The sequence below is a fragment of the Anomaloglossus baeobatrachus genome, chromosome 1, assembly GCF_048569485.1.
Source record: "Anomaloglossus baeobatrachus isolate aAnoBae1 chromosome 1, aAnoBae1.hap1, whole genome shotgun sequence".
Lineage (NCBI taxonomy): Eukaryota > Metazoa > Chordata > Amphibia > Anura > Aromobatidae > Anomaloglossus > Anomaloglossus baeobatrachus.
This window is the reverse complement of record NC_134353.1, coordinates 459,057,383-459,078,419: the sequence shown is the minus strand read 5'-3', so window position 1 is coordinate 459,078,419 and position 21,037 is coordinate 459,057,383. Positions and strand designations below refer to the sequence as shown.

Genomic DNA, 21,037 nt, shown 5'->3' with positions numbered 1-21,037 from the left:
ATCGGGTTAATTACCTGATGTGTGCTGTAGCTACACGTGCAGAGAGCAGGGAGCAGCGCACACTGCTTAGCGCTGGCTCCCTGCTCTCCTAGTTATAGCACACATGGGGTTAATTACCCGATGTGTACTCTGCTACACGTGCACAGAGCAGGAGCCGGCACTGACAGTGAGAGCAGCGGAGGCTGGTAACAAAGGTAAATATCAGGTAACCAAGGACAGGGCTTCTTGGTTACCCGATGTTTACCGTGGTTACCAGTGTCCGCAGAAGCCAGCTCCTGCTGCCTGCACATTTAAGTCCCCTTTACACACAGACTTTCTAGCGATCATGCTGCACAGCGGGAAACAAAGGACCAAAGAATGGTCCTGAACGATTTGTAGTGATCAGCAACTTCACAGCAGGGGCCAGGTCGCTGATGTGTTTCACACACTGCAATGTCGCTGGGGAGGTCGCTATTACGTCACAAAACCGGTGACGTTACAGCGATGTTGTTTGCGATGTTGCAGTGTGTAAAGCCACCTTAAGAGGGAATGAGGGTATTTAAAGACACAAAGGGGAGTGCTGAACATTAACAGCTGAAAAGGTGAGGAAATCCGCAGAGTCCTGAAAAGAAAGGGATAAACCTCAAGCAGTGAAAAGGGGAAAGTCAGAGAGCAGCTTGTGTAGCCAAACGCTGCAACCTTCTACAGCTGGAAACTACAGGACTGTCTGACACAACCATGACAGGGTCCACCTCCTTTTGGAGTGGGTAGACTACACACTTGTATACTTTTTTTGTGGCACTGTTCACTCTTAAACACACTCAGGTGGAGACCACAATCTGGAGCTCTTAGTAGTAAAAAAAAAGTTTTCATGCAAGTTGTACTTGCAGGTTGGACTGTTATAGCTTTGCATGTACACATTGTAGTGGAATATTTTTTTTTTTGGTGACAAATCCTTGATGGGAATAGTTTAGTAAGGAATATACTGTATATTTACCAAACATATCACATGTAGATATAAAAGTATGGAAATGTGGTCAAAGAAGTGGAGAAATATTTATTGAAGAGAACTTAAGGAATGAACTTAGATCATTGGATGGCAATGCATTTTACAGTTTATACAGTTTATGTACATTTTTCAGGGGACAGCTTCTGAACTGCAAAGTTTATGTGCGCCTGAAAATGCAAGAGATGAACGACTGAATGCATGTATCCCAAATACAACTACGATTAGCACCATTGCACCTTCATTAATAACCATTTCCAGATTTTCTCTGGCCGCCTCATTACTGCAGTACTTTATGTGGTCCTCATATGTAGATGACGACCTCCCTCCAATGGTCTATACTGCTTCTTTATCACATTCTAAACAACCAGAATTTTTCACAAACTCAGACAACCTAGCATGTTGCTATTTTTCAAGCCTGGCATAACCTTCTCATACTGACGAATCATGTACATCCCCTGCACCACTAATACCTAAACTCTCGTCCACCCACAAGTTACAATATGTCTTCTCTGTACGTGTTCAGCAGGTGTTATCACACAATTGTAACTGAAATGTGCAATGGAGATCCTCATAAAAATGTGTTGAATACCGCACTGCTGTACAGTGGACTGGATAATGCCATCACAGGTGCTGCAGCATCATGAGAGCATATTCCAAGCGCTGGATTATAAAAGGCGGACAACTGTTCTGCAGCACTGATAGAGGCAAGGTACAGCTCTGTCTGTCTTGGTCAATAAAGCTCAGGAGATAGCCCTGCAGTCCTTTGCTTAGAATTACCTTGGTACGATCATGATAAAAATTCACCTGTCAAAGTAAATAAGGAAGACGATGAAATCACTATTACTTTATGGAGAAAATAAAATTATACTTTTATTAAAAGGTTTTAAGTTATCTATGGAATTACCTGTAAAGTCCCATTACTGAATAACATTAGCAGAGCCTGGTCTGTCTTTACAAAGTGCAGGAGACACAAGGTCCTGACAGAGCGGCTGGGTGCTGCTCGGAGATCTCCACCCTGTAAATGGAAGGAAAGTTTCTGGTTTATTACATATTATGTCATTGACTAATAATTGGGACATATTTAGCCACCAATTAGTCATAATGATTGATTGAGCTTTCCACTCTCTGCAAAGTGGACCGCAAACACTTGCAGGAACTGTATAAATAATACCAGATGGTACTCTCTCTCAGTCTCTAGTTTTGGCTGCTGCGATAGTGTCATATAGTTAGCACTAGACATGACCAGACCAGTGTAAGTTTGAATTCTGTGTCTTCAGCCGGACTTTAGAAGAAGTTATGTTCTGGACCCTAGCAGTCCCTTCATATAGTAACATATATAAAATGATCTTTAGAAAAAGTATTTCTAAAGACTGCTTACGAGATTCTAATTAGACCTGTGACTAATCGCAGGGGTGTTGCGATTGTTCCCCTGACTAGTCTGCCTGTGTGAGTGATAACATGCTTTACAACAGCTAACGTCACTGGCAGCACGATACAAAGCCATGCATGAGCACAGCTTTATATTACTCAACATTGAGCTTCTATGATGCCGGGTGTATGCGTCCCGGTTTCAGAGAGGTTCACTGGACATGATTGTAAGTTGTCCGCACTTCCGGTCATGCGCACTACTCTGAATCCGGGTGTATGCGTCCCTGCTTCAGAGAGGCATAGTGTACATGACCGGAAGTGCGGATGACTTTAGACCATGCCCAGTGAAAATTTCTGAAGCCAGGACGCACTCACCCCGTGTCAGAAAAGCCCAATGCTGAGGGGTACAAAGACATGCACACACACAGCTTTGTATTGCGCTGCCAATAACGATCGCTGGGGCTGGCGGTATCGACTACTCAAGGCTCAAATTAGCATAGAAACAGCGCACTTTATAAATCCTTTTTTTAAAACATTGATTTTAGTGAATAACTTTACACAAAACTGATTGGGACATTTTGACCTGACTGGTTCCCTTTAAAAAGATTTGGATGGTGGGGGTGCATGCTAAGTCCCTCATAGCTTCCTCTCCACAGTTCATTATATGGCCTCATAGCCACAGCCGCACCCCTCAATACATTAGGTAGCTCTGATAGCATCCTCTTGAACCCCACAATTCATTACATGGCCCTCATAGTGTCTTCCCCACCCCACAATTCATGATATGGCCTTGATAACCTCCTACCCACCCTACAATTCACTATATGTCCCTCATAGCGTTCCCCCACCCCACAATTTATTATATGAACCTCATAGCATTCCCCCACTCCACAATTCATTATATGGCCCTCATAGCTTTCCCCCCACCCCACAATTCATGATATGGCCCTGATAACCTCCTATCCACACTAAAATTCCTTATATAGCCCTCATAGCATCCTTCCCACCCAACAATTCATTATATGGCCCTCATGGCATCCTCACAATTCATTATATAGCCCTTAGTGTCCTCCCCATCCCACAATTCATTATATGGCCCTGGTTGTGTCTGGTCTATAGTCTGGAGCATATTTATATTCAGGGGCGCAGTCAGGGGCATTTTTTTTATTAAGGAGGCAAATGTATATATACAATATACAGTACAGACCAAAAGTTTGGACACACCTTCTCATCTCTAGAACAACTATTAAGAGGAGACTTTATGCAGCAGGCCTTCATGCTAAAATAGCTGCTAGGAAACCACTGCTAAGGACAGACAACAAGCAGAAGAGACTTGTTTGGGCTAAAGAACACAAGGAATGGACATTAGACCAGTGGAAATCTGTGCTTTGGTCTGATGAGTCCAAATTTGAGATCTTTGGATCCGACCACTGTGTCTTTGTAGAAAAGGTGAACGGATGGACTCTATATGCCTGGTTCCCACCGTAAAGCATGGAGGAGGAGGTGTGATGGTGTGGGGGTGCTTTGTTGCTGACACTGTTGGGGATTTATTCAAAATTGAAGGCATACTAAACCAGCATGGCTACCACAGCATCTTGCAGCGGTGTGCTATTCCATCCGGTTTGCGTTTAGTTGGACCATCATTTATTTTTCAACAGGACATTGACCCCAAACACACCTCCAGGCTGTGTAAGGGCTATTTGACTAAGAAGGAGAGTAATGGGGTGCTACGCCAGATGACCTGGCCTCCACAGTCACCAGACCTGAACCCAATTGAGATGGTTTGGGGGTGAGCTGGACCGCAGAGTGAAGGCAAAAGGGCCAACAAGTGCTAAACATCTCTGGGAGCTCCTTCAAGACTGTTGGAAAACCATTTCCGGTGACTACCTCTTGAAGCTCATCAAGAGAATGCCAAGAGTGTGCAAAGTAGTAATAAAAGTAAAAGGTGGCTACTTTGAAGAACCTAGAATGTAAGACTTATTTTCAGTTGTTTCACACTTTGTTGTTAATTATTTCATTCCACATGTGTTAATTCATAGTTTTGATGCCTTCAATGTGAATCTACAATTTTTAGAGTAATGAAAATAAAGAGAACTCTTTGAATGAGGAGGTGTGTCCAAACTTTTGGTCTGTACTGTATGTGACCTTGCTATTTTCAGGGCTGCGATGATTAGTGACAAGACGAGTCGTGGCTTGAAAATGGCGACATGAAGGTCCAACCAGATGTAGGAGAAACAAGAGAAAATAACTAAGCAAATGAGATGTCAGTGGTAAGCAACTTTCTGAAAATCTTTATTCTGTATGACTTGGAGTAATGTTGTTACTTGTTAAATCCCTTAGGCCCCATTGTCACATTCGTGTGATATGTCCGTGTGTCGCCAGACTTTTTTTTTTATCGGATGGCAAACGGACTCCTAGAGTTTCATACATTCATTCCCATATCTGTGAAAATTACAGATCCGAGATTGAGATCTGCGAGACTCGGAGCATGTGCTGTGGACATATTCCATGGGTCTGTGAACTGTCCTAGAAAAAAAGTCAGGCAGCACACTGTCACTGCACACGGATGCAGGAATGTAGCCTTATTATGTACAGCACCGTCCATTAATAAGTGTACTCACTATGTAAATCGCCGTCCCTAATTACATAGTTTCCTCTTTTATTATGTATAACACTGTCCCTTATAGCATCTTCGCTAGTTATGTATGACGCTGTCTTTTATTATATAGTGTCCTCTCTTGTTATATATAGCACCATCTCTTACATTGCATATTTTCATTATTTTGTTATTCACAGTGCCCTCTCTGTCTCTTGTTAGATATAAAGGACTGCTGATGAAGAAGCATCTGACCAGAAGACCAGTCCATCAGCTTCTCTGTTAGAAAATGTCTTTCTTGCCATGTTCCATCAGCAGTCAAGTCATTTTAAATCTAACAAGAGAGAAAACTATAAAATTAAGAGAGTGCGCAATAAATAGCAAAAATAACAAGAGAATATACTATGTAAGGGATGGTGCTGTACATGTAATATATATGTAAATACATTTATATCTGCAGCTTTGTCGCCATAAAAGCAAGGGAGGGCCCAGGCAAAATTTCTTGCACAGGGTACCCAAGCTGTCAGAGTCCTCCCCTGCCCCTCATAATATCAATATTGAGCTGGAGATACTCCTGCGCCATTTTCTCCAGTTGTTTACTGTATCAGGGTTGGATTCTGTTCTGCTGATGCACAGGTTGGTGTAAAAAATATGGCCCACAAGTTGCAGAAATAGATTCTGCCACTTAAACTGTTGCTGCTGCTAATGTTTTTGCGATGACGAATGTACATTCTGGGGTTTGATGTGAAGAACTGCGATACACACTGGGTACCTCACTGCTTTCTTGGGGGAAAAGCACTCTTAAGATCATGTACAAGCTTGTGTACATACTCCAGTATGTGCACATCCCTTTCTCGGGGGAGCATCTGGCAAAATGTACTCTTGTACCATGGATCTAACAGGCTGGCAACACAGTAGTCAGCACTATTTCTAATCCAGAAAACTCCCGAATCATGTTGCAGATAGAGCAGCAAAAAAATCACTCATGTGCCTGGCGTTTCGGTGAGGTTCAAGTCCATGCTTTGTTGGTGGCGAGTTAACACTCAAACTGGTTTCCTCCATCCCCTCCCGGCAACCGTGGTCAACAGAGAGAGCATAAATATCTTCTTTATCCCCTGACTTTTGTATGCTAATCACATCTTTCTTATCATCCTCTTCCATTTCTTTCTGGTCTTCTACACTTCCACTAAGTTTGTCTGGTACACACTTCCACTAAGTTTGTCTGGTACCATGAGCCCACTTCGATCGCTGTAGTCTAGCCTCCCTTGCCACCCGCCTGTGCAACGTCCGTCTGGAGTTGGACCTTACAGATATTGGTATCCCTTCTGCATCCTCCTCTGCTTCCTCCTCTTCCTGCGGGACCACCACCTCGTCCTACAGACTATTCAAAGTCTGCTCCAGCAGGGAGATGACCGGAATAGTTATCTGATGATGGTATCGTCACCGCTAACCATCTTAGTAGCCATTTTGAAACTCCAGAAGGGTGCAGAGGTCCTTCATCTGTGCCCACTCTACAAACGTGATTTCCCCCACAACTGCACTGTGGTGTCCAGGGCTATGCCTCATGACATACTGCACCATGGCTGGTCACTGTTGCTCCAGTTGCTGCAACATGTGCAAAGTGGAATTCCGCCGTGTTGGCACATCACATATCAACTGGTTAACCGTTAAGCTGAAAAACCTCTTTAGCAATGCAAGTAAATGAGCTGCGGGGTGTGAACGATTGAAGTGAGCACACACCCCACACCGACCGTGCCTTTTGCAGCAGGTCTTCCAGGCCGGGAGAGTGGTCTAGAAATTGCTGTACAACCAGGTTAAAGACATGAGCCATGCAAGGCACGTGTGTGAGGTTGCCCCGGCGTAAAGGTACCGTCACACTAAGCAACATCGCTAGCAACATCGCTGCTGAGGCACAACTTGCTAGCGATGTTGCTGTGTGTGACATCCAGCAACAACCTGGCCCCTGCTGTGAGGTCGTTGGTTGTTGCTGAATGTCCTGGACCATTTTTTAGTTGTTGCTCTCCTGCTGTGAAGCACACATCATTGTGTGTGACAGCGACAGAGCAACAACTAAATGTGCAGTGAGCAGGGAGCCGGCTTCTGCGGAGGCTGGTAACCAATGTAAATATCGGGTAACCAAGAAGCCCTTTCCTTGGTTACCCGATATTTACCTTCGCTACCAGCGTCCGCCGCTCTCAGCTGTCAGTGCCGGCTCCCTGAAGGGAAGGGCTTCTTGGTTACCCGATGTTTACCGTGGTTACCAGCGTCCGCAGAAGCCGGCTCCCTGCTGCCTGCACACGTAGCAGAGTACACATCGGGTAATTAACCCGATGTGTACTGTGGCTAGGTGTGCAGGGAGCCAGCGCTAAGCGGTGTGCGCTGGTAACCAAGGTAAATATCGGGTTGGTTACCCGATATTTACCTTAGTTACCAAGCGCAGCATGCTTCCACGTGTAGCGACGCTCCAGCGATCCCTGCCAGATCAGGTTGCTGGTGGGATCACTGGAGTGTCGCTTAGTGTGACATCTCACCAGCGACCTCCTAGCAACTTACCAGCGATCCCTATCAGGTTGTATCGTTGTTGGGATCGCTGGTAAGTTGTTTAGTGTGACTGGGCCTTAAGTCCACCACCAGGTTCGCACTAAGAGAGGTTGAGGGCACAGGTGGAGGCCCTAGAGGAGGTGGAGGAAGTGGTATATAGAGAGGTTTGTTGTGCAAGCCTTGGAGATTCCAAGACTTGTGAAGCAGCCCCTTGACCGCCTTCTCCCACAGCCACCAGAGTCACCCAGTGAGCGAGATTTACCACCCCCCTGGCCATGCTTGCTCATCCAGGTATCAGTGGGGAAATGCACCCTGCGAAACACAGAGTTTTTCAAGGAACGGGTGATGTTGTCTGGACATGCTGGTGGCACAGGCACAGCTTTATTACAAAAGTAATATCGACTAAGGAACTGGTACTGGGGGACGGCCACAGCCATCAGGTTTCGGAATCAGTCTGTATCCACCAGGTGGAAAGGCAGTATTTCTGTGGCCAAGAGTTTAGATATGGTGAAGTTCAACCTCTTAGCTTTGGCATGTGTTGGAGGAAATTATCTTTTATATGACAACAGCTGTGAGACCGAGAGCTGGCTGCTGTGCAGAAAGAGGCTAGAGTAGGGTGTACACGACAAACTGGTGGACTGGGAGGGAGGTGTAGGTGCGACGCCCTGGACTAGCCAGGTAGTCACAGATAGTCCCCCGCACAACACCTTCCCCCAATAAGGTAACAGCAGCCAACCACATTAAAAACCTAGTCACCTCCCGCAGAGCTTGATGGACACACCAGGGGCGGGGCCAGACGGTTGACCACGCCCACCGAGGAGTTCAGAGGGCCTGAGGCAGGAAAAGAGAGTAGTTGAAGTCTGAGTAGTCAGTCAGTGAGGGTAGTTCAAGTTGGAGTTCAAGTGCAGCAGGCCTGTGGTCACCGGTCTGCAGCGAGACTGACAGGTGTGAGGGTCGTAGCCCGCACACCTTGGCTAAGAGGCAGACGGTGGCCTAGCCTGCAGGAGCCGGGAAGACGGCTCGGTGGAACCGTGGTGGACCGGGACAAGGTAGTGGCCCGCCGGTACCGATCCGGGGAACCGACTCGGAAACCGGAGCACAAGGGGGGTACTCAGACCCTGAACGAGGTCCAGAAGCCACTGGGCAGAGTCAAATCTACTGATTGCGGTCTGGACTACAGGTCCTTTCCCACACAAGTCCCGACTGAAGACAACAGCCCACCGAGGGGGATAGAAAGCCATCGCACAGGCAGAGAGATCGCACGGGCCAGCGTCTGTGGGCAAACGGACTCCTCCGACATACACCAAGCCGGGGAGCGGACTCCCGTTGCTGAAGCATAGGCAGTCAATACATTTACAACACGGTGTAGGAGAAAGGCAAAAACCACCAAACCGGGTGGGGGACCAGACGCAGCCGGCTGTGGGCACCGAGCACCATCAACTTTGTTTACCATAGACGTGTGTGTGTCAGTAACTGTGAGTACAACAGTGCCATCCAGCAGCACGCTGCCCTGCACCGCCCGGCTACTCTCCCCAACGGGCCCCGAGCCATCATCCCTGCCCACGGAGGGGTTAACATCTTGCTGCCCGTAACTGCAGCGGTGGTGTCTACACCTTCACCACGTCCGGTGGGTGGCGTCATGAACTCAAACACGGCTCCGGCCGTACACCTACCTACCTACCCCCTAAGTATCGCCAGCCCCCTTTCAGAGCGAAGTGACCCCCGGTCCGGAGGTGCTCGAGCCACCCACCAATGAGCCCGGATCCGAGCGGCTCGGCTGCAGCCGAGCGCGGGGCGGTACATAGGCGTAGATGTTATGGTGGATTGAGAAACTTGGTGTGCTCGGTGTCTCGGATGGGTCAAAAGCACCAGGCTTGTCCACTTCCGTAAGAGCTGATGGTCTCTCACTCACCCCGACTATAGCATGTAAACAAGTGGAGGTTCTGCAGCTGGAGACCTGTTTCAGAACACTTTCGACGGTGACGTAGGAGGAAGCAGCATATACGTTTGGCGGGATGGCTGTTGGTTAGTGATGCTCACTAGGCTGTGTTTTAGCGCAAATTCAAATTCTTGGAATTTTTGCTTCTACTGAGTCGCTGTTTACAAAGTTGGCAAATAATGAAAGTTGGGTCATCATTTGCAGGATCAAAAAAGGCCCAGGCTAGGCAATGCTTCCTGCAAAATTCCGACCCACGACAGCTGCTGGCCACAGCCAGAGTTGTAGCTGAGGATGCAGTGCTTGTCGTGTTTGCATCAGTATGTGATTGTGCGAGAATCACCATAGTAATCTTTTTGTCTTCTTCCTCCTCCTCGTCTGCTGAGCGACTCAGCTGCGTGCCTTTGGGTTCACACCAAGTGGAATCTCCAACCTCATAGTCATCCTCTCTGCCATCCCACTCATAACCCTGACAGTCACCATCCTGTTCCTGCCCTGACACTACAGTACAGTATGCGTGCGCCTCAGTTACTTGCGTCTCATCTTCATCACCTCCACCAAGTGGTGTAGCTAAGGGTTCAGCTTGGGGAGGGAGCGAAACATCAGAGTGGGCCCCTAACCAGTGGAACAGACTAATCGTGGGTATAGTGTAACCTCAGCAGATGACACTGGCCCAGACAGACATGACAACTTCTTCCAGCCACAACTTGTCTACAGAAATTACAAGAAAGACAGCTGACTTCTCATATTTCTAGCTCCGTCCTCATCTATTCCCAACCTGCATAAACCTCCTCGTCCTGCCGTCACCCCAATACTAAGCCGCTGCTCATCTATGTGTCCCTATTACTGCACCTGCTGTGTGGCACAAAAACTTTGCTCCTCTTACTGCCCCACATAGTAATGCCACCACTATGCCCCCCACATACTAATGCCACCAGTGTGCCCTTTACATGGTAAAATGCCTCCTTTGTGCGCTTTAGATGGTAGAATTGCCTCTAGAAAATATTAATGCCCTGTATAAGTGCCCTAGAAAAGTGCCCACATTTTTCTCCTAGAAAGTAATAATGCCCCAGTGTGCCTGTGATGGCCACAATATCCTGAGTGCCCCTATAATAATAATAATGGTTCTTAAGTGACCACTTAACAGTTAATAATGTCCCCCTATGTACAGCTCGTCTATACACGGTATGAAGCCCCTATACACAGTATGATTTTCCCATAGCTACAGTATGATGCCTCTACACCTCCCCTATACACAGTATGATACCTCTCCACCTCCCCTATACACAGTATGATGTACCCATAGCTCCCTATACACAGTATGATGGGCCTACAGCTCCCCCAAAACAATGGTCCACACACTGTATAATGGCCACCACAGTAGCCGACACACTAACTGCACCCACTTCATTATGTAGTAATGTCCCCCATCCTGGTATATATAGTATGTTCCCATCCTGGTGTATATGGGCCCCCAGCCTGGTGAATATGGACCAACAGTCTGGTGTATATGGACCCCCAAAATGGGCCCCATTCTGATGTATATGGACCCCGAGCCTTGGACCCATGCTAGTATATATGTGTCCCCATGCTGGTATATATGGGCCCCCACCCTGAGCCCCATGCTGGTATATATGGGCCCTCATGCTGATATATATGAGCCCCCAGCCTGGGTTCCATCCTGGTTTATATGGGCCTCCAGCCTTCCCTGTGCTGGTATATATGGGCCTGCAGCTGGTATATATGGGTTCCCAGCCTGGACCCCATGCTGGTATATATGGGCACCCAGCCTTGGTATATATATAGTATATATGTCCCCGTTCTGCACTTAAAAAAAAAATAAAAAAAATCATACACTCCAGCAGGTCTTCAGCGGTGCAGCGCAGGCAGGACATCATGCGCACAAGACATCAGAGTCCTGGCGCTCTGTGATGACGTCACCACGCTGGGATTCTGACATCCTGCGCTGTCATCAGCAGTAGTGAAGGGAGATCGTGTCTCCTCAGCACTGCTGCAGAGGTTAACTATGTTGGCGAGCTGTGCACGCACCTTCTCCCCCCCCCCCCCCCTCCGGTAGCTACACTACTGCCTCCACCCCTGGGGCTTAACATTTGGTGAGGAGGCTCTGGATTCTGCTCAGACCCTACTTCGTCAGACCTCGGATTCAACTCACAAACATTTTTGTCATCAGTGCAGATGTTTTCCTCCTCTTGAGTCTGGGACTCTTTGGAGCAGACCTCTGATGCCCATGGGATAGAATGTGTGAACAGCTTTGCAGACTCGCCCATGTGTGGCTCACCACAGTCAGTTTGCCGGTTAGTGATTTGTGTGGTGGGCGGAAACAAGTGCAATTAGGGTGGCACAACTAGCACTTTCTAGTAGGAGTACTAATTGTCCAGTATTTCAAAGCACAACTAGCACTTTGGAGCGTGAGCAGCAGTGCACACAATTAGCTAGCACTAGATGATGAAATGCTGTTTTGTGGCACAGATAACTACGTTCCCTACAGTACATTTCCCTATGCTACAATATCACTCTCCTATCTATCTCAACCACCTGTGATTAAACCCCTAGCTAAGCTGTCTAACAGCAGCACCTAAGCTTTATCAATCAGAAAATGGTGCCAATGCCACAGGTCCGCATTTTATGTGCAGAGGGACATTTTAGGCAGTCAATGATACAAGCCATTGTATCTGAATCTTGTGGATGTTTTCTTCACCCTGACTGGCTGCAGGGAACATCCACACAAAAAGTTAAGAAAAAAAAAAATCTGCCGCTCCTCTGACCTCTCCCGCATCCTCTCATCTAACACGTCCCCCCATTCATCATACAGCACAACTACAGTAGCCAAAGTAATATTAAAATATTAAGCCTCGAACATGTACCGATCCAAAACTAACAGTTACGACTTTTCGGACAAATGTTTGAATTTCCGATCACAAATCCATCCCGGAAAGGATTGTATGATATTAAAATTTTCCAATCTTCACCGATCAAGATCGCTCATCTCTAGCATTAATGGAGGACTACAAACTGCATAAGGAAGTGGTCACTGACTGCTGTCTGCAGGGCGTCAGGCTTGGGCTTACACCTTCCTTTTACCTCCCTTAAGACTGGGACAGGAATTGTGTGGTTAATTAAGAACAGTTCAATACCCATTTCATTTAGTGGGGGTGCCTGGCTCAGGCTTTTCCCACAGTGCTTATACAGGCCAGTGGCTGTGTCTTCCCCTCCCCTTATATGGTATATGGGACCTGGCTGGATTCCCCCACCCTTACTTTTCCTGATGGTACCTTCCTGGTGTTTATGAGGCTTGAAGCAAGGGGGATCGGCCTCTTTTCCAGCATCGGCTGACAAGCGTCCCTCCCTTAAATGGTATTTTCCTTTCTGGTGTATGATATGGTCTTAAATTCAATCAATGTTAATGAGACCGAGTGCGAACTTGGCCTCTGGGAGTCCGGAGGGCCACACCGTGTCGGAGTTAAAAAGATGGTGATATGGTCTTTCTTATTACAGAGTTGATGCTCAAGTCACAGCTGGCGGTAAATTCAATCAATGTTAATGAGACCGAGTGTGAACTTGGCCTCTGGGAGTCCGGAGGGCCACACCGTGTTGGAGTTAAAAAGATGGTGAAACAATCGTTTCAAGTATTCTGAGAAGTTGAAGTTTTAAAGGAGACGTTTTTATAAAGAGAAGTGAAAGGAAATATAATAAATAAAGCTGTGGCCGACCCCGTCCACTAAAGAGATCGTGTGGTGTGTGTGCCTTTTTTGCGTCGATTGGAAATAAGGGAGGGATTAATAAGTTAGGAGGTTGGTGGTGGTCATGACAGCAGTCTGAAAGGTGAAAGCCTTTACAGAGTGGGGTCACCGGGCGCTGAAGCACTTAGTGCATAAAGTTGCCAGTGCTCTGCTGGCTCAATAACTGCAACCTCAACTAGCATTAACACAATCACAAACCTGGGTGCCAGGAGCTTCATGGCATGGGATTAATGGCCGAGAAGCTGGATGCAAGCTTTACATCACCAAGCACAATGCCAAGCGTTAGATGGAGTGGTGTAAAGCACACCACCAGTGGATTCTGGAGCAATGGAAAGTCATTCCTTGTTCTTGGCATAGAGAATCACACTTCTCTATGCCAGAAGAATATTACTTGTCTGACTGACTGGATTCTGGCATTTTAGACAATTGTTTGCTTCAAAGTTTTTGGGAACAGTTTAGGGTAGGCCATTTTCTGTTCCAGCATAATAATTCTCCTGTGGAAGATGTTTTTAACTCTACAAACCAGTCTAGCCTGCATCAAACAGATTAAGGCTAATAGAAAACAAATTCACTGGGTGACTGAAACAGGTTAAATGTAATGCACAGACATGTCATGTCCTCTAGAGTAGTGGTTCTTATTTGGCACTGATTCAGGGGGTGAATGACCAACATCTGGACACTGTGTCCATCAAATATTTTCCAACTCTCCTCTAGAAGTCTCCCAGAAAAATAGTTGACACCTTTGGTATCCCGATTTGGAAATTCTCCCGGTCATCATCAATACCTCCCGATACCAACACCTCATGAAGTTCTCCTGTGTGTAACGTGGTGATGATCCATCATCAGAAATACACATTATCCAAACATACATTGAAGGGGAGGAAAAAAGTATGTGGCCAGTAAAAGGGGAATTGTTACAGGTAAATAATTTGTGACTTCACTAGGAATCTCTATGACAGACAGCAGAAAGAGTTAAAGGGAATCTGTCACCAGATTTGGTGACTTTAAGCTGCAGCCACCACCAGTGGGCTCTTATATACCGCATTCTAACATGCTGTATATAAGATCCCAGGCCGCTGGGTATAACATAAAAAACACTTTAGGTGAATATTATAAACGGTCTGTTCGGTCCAGAATGGTCAGATGGGTGTCTCAGTTGTCCGGGTGTGGCGCCTCCTCTTTCGGCCATCTTTGTCCTCCTTCTTCTGAAGCCTGGGTGCATGACGCGTACTACATCATTCACATAGGCCGGCATTGAGGTCCTGCGCAGGCGCACTTTGATCTGCCCTGGGTGGGGCAGATCAAAGTATTGTAGTGTGCCGGTGCATGACGTAGGACGGTAGCAAGAAAAAAAAATATAGACCAGGATGACAAAAAGAGACTATTCAGACAGACATAAGTAATCACAAGCTGACCCAGTGGCTAACTACGGAACATGCAAGCTGGCAGTAAACAGGCATAAGAGAAATGTCTATAAATGAATACCTGGTATGAAATAGCTAAGCAGTGGGGAAGGCGGCAAAAATGAAGCAAGAGAATAGTGAGGAAGCACCCTAACAAGCCTTTTGTCTTTAGCCTCTTCAAAAGGCGGTAATTTAGGTTAGAAGCACTGACCACTTATTGAAAATGTCCACTAATGAGGCAGTGAAGCGATTAGGTAGACCGCACAGAACCCATAGTTTGAGGTGCAGCGTCTGACGTCACATCTGCGTGCCCACACCAGACAGATCAATGTGTGAGTGAGGAGAAGCAAGTTGCCAAGGCAACCAGGGCGTGTTGGACAGCGCAAGCGCTCGCCGCTGTGTAAAGCTCACAAGGCACGTTGCTAGGAAGATTAATATGGAATTACTTTGTCTTGCCCATGGTCACTATGGCAGACACTATAAATACAACAAAACTCGACCCAAACATCAAATAGGTTAAACACAAATATATCTATAAGAATTGGCCAAGAAGAATCCCACAGATGAAGACCAGGATTAACATTCATTGGTACTGCTAGGTAACACGTTCACAGTCTGTAAAATAGAATTCACTTGTTGTTTACCGGGCCCTTGGTCACTATGGCTAAGTGATTCCATATTAATCATAAAGTGATATACCCTTATTGTGTCCACTCCCAGTTGTCCTACCAATGTACTTTGTGCGCCTCTCACAGTGGCGTGTGCTCACACTGTCCAATACGCCCCGGGTTACCTTGGCAACTCGCTTCTCCTGGCTCAAACCTTGACGCATCTAGTGTGGGCAGGCGGATGTGGCGTCACACGCCGCACCTCGACTTTCGGGTTCTGTGCTGTTGGCGCAAGCACCCCTATCTAACCGCTTCACTACCTCATTAGTGGACATTTTCAATAACAGGTCAGTGCTTCTACCCTAAATCACCCTCTTTTGAACAGTCTAAATGCAAAATGTGTATTGAGGGGCCTACTCACTATTCTCTTGCAGCATTTCTGCCCCCTTCCCCACTGCCTATCTATTTCATGCCAGGTATTAATTTATAGCTATTTTAGGGTACATTCACACCATCTGGATTAGCAGTATTTTGTAAGCAGCGTATTTTCACTGCATCCAGGATGCTGTGTTGTACAGTACATCAAATAGGTACAAGGCACTCTCAAGGGTTAATTTTCATATAATTTATTCCAAAATAGTCTTAAACATGTGACGTTTCAGCCACTAGGTGGCTTTCATCAGACAACTGGTATCATAAACTGGCCAAAATTGGAGTGTCAAGGCAACGGTGTCCACCGCTATGTTGTGGTGGACACCGTTGCCTTGACACTCCAATTTTGGCCAGTTTATGATACCAGTTGTCTGATGAAAGCCACCTAGTGGCTGAAACGTCACATGTTTAAGACTATTTTGGAATAAATTATATGAAAATTAACCCTTGAGAGTGCCTTGTACCTATTTGATTGACTTATGGTTTGGAAACCAACAAGTGCACCTCGATATACCTCCACCATATTGGCTGTGCCTTATCCTTTTACAAGTGTTGTACAGTACAAGCGCAGTGGATGGGATTTATAGAAATCCCATATCCACTGTGCTTCTTTTCTACGCAGCGTAAACTGACCTGTGGCATGACTTCCTGAGCCGCTGCATGTTCATTCATCCTTGCAGAGGTGCTAGTGTTACAGTGGGAGTACACAGTGAAAATACGCTGCTCCCACAATCCTGATTATGAGCACTAGCGCCTCCGCAAGAGGAAAGACGCTGCTTCTGGAATGCAATGTATCCAGATAGTCACTGGGCCAGCTGATGATTACTTATGTTTGTCTGGATTTTTTTTTCATCCTGCCCTACATCTTTTTTACTACCTTATGTTTCTTTCATACAGTACATCCGTGCATTAAACACATGTGTATGAAAGTCTGTGGTGAAGGTGTGTATGTGTGTGCTGTAACTGTGCTATCCGTGTGACATCCGGATAGCACACGGACAGCATGAGCTGGTAAACTTACCTGTCCGTGGCGCTGCTGTTACTTCCGGGTCCGCGGTGAGTGCAGTGAATATGCAGGAGCATAATGAGCAGGCCTGGAAGTAAGAGCAGAGGCAGAGACAGCAATGCAGAAGACTGGTAAGTATAAAAGATCTTTATTTCTATGTGACCTGTGTTTTCTCAGGGACATGTCACAATGATGTCACACAGATCACATCAGTGTGTGGTCCGTGTGACAGCCATGCTGCTGGCAGAAAATGGATGTCGACGTGTGGCACACACGTACATGCATGTACTCCACAAAGACACAGGGTCCCTGTAAAACACGGATGTGTAACCAAGGCCATTGATGTTAATGGGTCTATGTGAGTCTGCGTCTCTGGTACGTGTGAAAACAAACGTCACACGTACTGGCGACACGGATGTGTGAAGGAGGCCTTATGTTCAATTTTTTGGCAGATATTCACTTGCTATTTCGCATTGTGCCTGACGATTAGGTCTTTCACACCTGTTAATTTGTAGGTTGGAGATCATTGTTGTCACTTGACTCTAAAGGGCCATTTACACGCTGCGACATCGCTAACGATATATCGTCGGGGTCACAGTGTTTGTGACGCACATCCAGCGTCGTTAGCGACATCGCAGCGTGTGACAGGCTGGAGCGACCTTAAACGATCGCAAAAGAGGCAAAAATCGTTTGAGAGAGGTCGTTTATTTATGAAAAATCGTCTGGTCAGTAGCGATGTTGTTCCTTGTTCCTGCGGCATCGCTATGTGTGACACCGCAGGAGCGACGAACATCTCCTTACCTCTGTCCACCGGCAATGAGGAAGGAAGGAGGTGGGCGGAATGTTCCAGCCACTCATCTCCGTCCCTCCTCTGCTATTGGACGGCTGCAGTGTGACGTCGCTGTGACGCCGCACGAACCGCCCCCTTAGAAAGGAGGCGGTTCGCCGGCAACAGCGACATCGCAGGGAAGGTAAGTCCATGTCACGGGTGTTAGCGATGTTATGCGCCACGGGCAGCGATTTGCCTGTCACGCACAACCGACGTGGGCGGGTACGCTCGCTAGAGATATCGATACCGATATCGCAGCGTGTAAAGTACCCTTTAGTGCACTGACATTTCTTTTTGTTACTTTGGTTTACACTCTCCATATCATTTAATGTGCATCTTTTCAGCTGTTTATGTACCATTTTTTTACTGTACCTGACAATCAGGTGTTTCTTTTCACTTTGCCATATATTTTGAATGTGAAAAATCACTACCCTCAGTGGACTTCACAAGCACATAAGATTTCTATATATTATTCCTATCATGGCAGTGGGGTTAATCCGCTGAATAGTTTTCTATGTATGTCTCATTTTTAAAAGTTTTATTTGCAATTGATGAATAAAGATTTTTGTTATTATTATGTGGCCTTTATTTGTATGTTCTGCTTAATTTTGGGCGGGTCACCATTTATTTCCCCTTGTGGTCAGATTTTGGTATTTATCATGGAATATTTGCTGCAGAGCTGAATCTCCATTGCAGAGAGGGGGATGAGTTTAAGATAGCGTTCGATACTCTGGAGAGTCATTATGAAAACCTGGTGATGCCGTTTGGTTTAACCAACGTGCATGTGTACCGCCCCGCGGGCTCGGATGCGACCGCCGAGCCGCTCGGATCCGTGCTCGTACTGCGAGTAGTGGCTCGAGCCTCTCACGGACCCGGGGGTCACGTCGCTCTGCAAGGGAGTTGTCGCTACACGCGGGGAATTGGGTGAGGGGTTCCACGGCCGGAGCCGCGGTGGTTTGGTTTGGATTGTAAGTTCGTGACGCCACCCATGGGTTGTGGTGATTGTAGACACCACCGCTGCGGTGAAGGTATGGGGGCTCTCGGGAGTGGTGTAATGGCGCAGCTAGGTGTTGACCCCTCCGTGGGTAGGGGATGTTGGTCCCGGGGCCCAGTTGGCGAGGGCCGGGGTGCAGGGTGAAGTGGTGCGGTGCGGTGCCTGATGGCACTGGTGTACTCACTCTGACACAACACACCGGAGTCTCTGGTAAACCAAACGGAGTGATAAAGGGGCCCGCAGCCGGCTGCAGCTTCTCCCAGAATAGGTTGGTGGTTTCCGCCTTTCTCCTGCACCTCTGTGTGTAAATGTTTGACTCCTATGCCTAGATACCGGTAGTCCGCTCCCCGACTTGTATATGCAGTAGGAGCCTGTTTGCCCGCAGACGCTAGCCCTTTGGGTCTGTATGTCTTGGCGGTGGCGTTACCCTGTATGGTTGGGCTGTTGTCTTCTAACGGGACTTGTGTGGGATAGGTCCTAAAGTCCAGTCCGCAATCAGTTTATTTGACTCGGCCCTGTCGGTTCAGGGCTTTGTACTGGGTCTGAGTACCCCTCCTGGTGCTCCGGTTTCTAATCGGTTCCCTGGTTCGGTACCGCCGGGCCACCGCCCGACCCCGGTCCCTACGGTTCCATCGGCTATAATCCCAGCTCCTGCAGGCGGCCACCACCGTCTGCCTCCTTGCCAATTGTGACTGGGCTTCGACCCAGCCACCTGGTAGTCTCTTGGCAGGTCTGGACACAGGACTGCTCGTGAACTTGACTGCTCTCCACCTCCTCTAGACTACTCTACTCCAGACTTGAACTTCTTCCGTGTGTTTTTCCGCCTCCAGGCCTGTATACTTCTCGGTGGGCGGAGCCAACTGCCTGGCTCCGCCCCCCTGGTGTGGACATCAAACCTGGAGGGTGGTGACAAGGTTTTTAGTTTGACTGATGTCACCTAATCGTCAAGGGGGTGTGGTGTTGTGTGTGACTACCTGGGACGACCTGACTAGTCCAGGGCGTCACACCTGCTGTGTTCCAACATTTTGTAAATGAGCTGGTCTCTCATCTTTTAAGTAAATTTGTTATTTTCATGGACTATCTCCTTATTTACTCCAATGACCTAAGGTCTCACATGGAGCGCGTTAAGCACAGGCTGCATTACTCCGCTTTATGCAAAGCTTGAAAAGTGTGTATTTGCAGTTCAGTAGCTACATTTTTTGGGTTACATAATTTCCGCGACTGCTTTCAGGATGAATCCCTCTAAAGTGCAGCCTGTGTTAAATTGGGACCGTCCTGAGAACATGAAGGCGCTGTAGCGATTCTTGGGCTTTGCGAATTATTCTATGAAGTTCATTAGGAATTTTTCGGCCATTGCAAGACCCCTGACTGAAATTACCAAAAAATGGGGCGGACTTCTCTGACTGGTCTGACAGTGCTTTGTGCGCATTTGATTGTCAATAAATGCTTTGCGTCAGCTCCAGTAGTTATACAGCTCGATGTGTCTCTTCTTTTTACTGTGGAGGTAGACGTGTCTGAGATAGGGGTTGGGGCTATATTGTCTCAGGGATCTTCACCTGTAAACTCCGTCCTTGTGGTGCCTTCTTTTCTAGGAAGCTGTCGCTAGCCAAGCGTAGCTACGATATTGAGAAAAGGGAGCTACTTGCCATCAAGCTGGCATTTGAAGAATGGCTGCACTTACTGGAGAGGGCTGTCCACCCAGTTGTTGTCATCACCGACCATATCAACTTATTGTATCTCGAGTCAGCCAAGTGTCTTTCTCTGAGACAAGCTCGGTGGTCCTTGTTTGTCAATACATTTAACTTTATCGTCACTTACCGACGCCGGTTTAAAAACACAAAGGCAAATGCTTTAACCAGATGTTTTCCAGGTGGAGACCCCAAGGAGGAACCGGTACCCATCCTGCAGAAAGGTGTAGTGGTTTCAGCTCTCAGTACTGAGGTAGAGTCTGTGATTTCTGAGGCTCAGGGTGAGGCTCCATCTGGGGTTCCTGCTAACAAGTGATTCGTCCCTTTGACCCTTTGACTTAAGGTTTTGGATTCAGTTCTGGCTGGACATCCAGGGGTGAAGGGTACTCTGGACCTCCTGTTGCGTTGTTTTTGGTGGTCTAAGATACATAGGGATGTTGCCTTTTAAGTGCCCGCATGTACCATCTGTGCACGAGCAAAGACATCGCACTCCTGTCCGTCTGGGTGTTTGCTACTTTTGTCCATTCCTAGCAAACCTTAGATGGATATCTCGATAACTTTCATCACTTATCTGCCCTCCTCCGCTGGTAATACGATGATTTTTAGTGATGGTTGACAGATTTTCCAAAATGACCCATTTTGTTGCTTTCTCCTCTTTGCCTAATGCCAAAACGTTAACCCAGGTATTAACACGAAAGGTTGTCAGGTTCCATATGATATTGTCTCTGATAGGAATACACAATTCATTGCAAATTTTTGGAAGGCATTTTGCTCTTGCTTGGGCATTAAATTGTCTCATTCATCTGCTTTCCACCCATAATCTAATGACCAGACGGAATGTATGAATCAGAATCTGGAACAATATCTACACTGCTTTGTCTCAGACA

The 21,037-nt window shown here is 47.1% G+C and overlaps 1 protein-coding gene across 2 annotated transcripts in view; it reads right to left on the bottom strand.

Annotated features, from left to right (window-relative positions):
* Positions 1-267: 267 nt before the first annotated feature.
* Positions 268-21,037, bottom strand: part of LOC142317166 (serine/threonine-protein kinase PLK2-like) — a 95,866-nt gene continuing 75,096 nt past the window's right edge. The window contains exons 14-15 of one of the 2 annotated variants that reach the window (XM_075353228.1): positions 1,893-2,003; positions 268-1,792 (exon numbers count right to left, since the gene is read on the bottom strand). In XM_075353228.1, coding sequence (XP_075209343.1) covers positions 1,610-1,792; positions 1,893-2,003 — 294 coding nt within the window. In that variant the 3' untranslated portion in view covers positions 268-1,609. The remainder of the gene's footprint in view (positions 1,793-1,892; positions 2,004-21,037) is intronic. The other variant, XM_075353236.1, reaches the window with a different exon arrangement.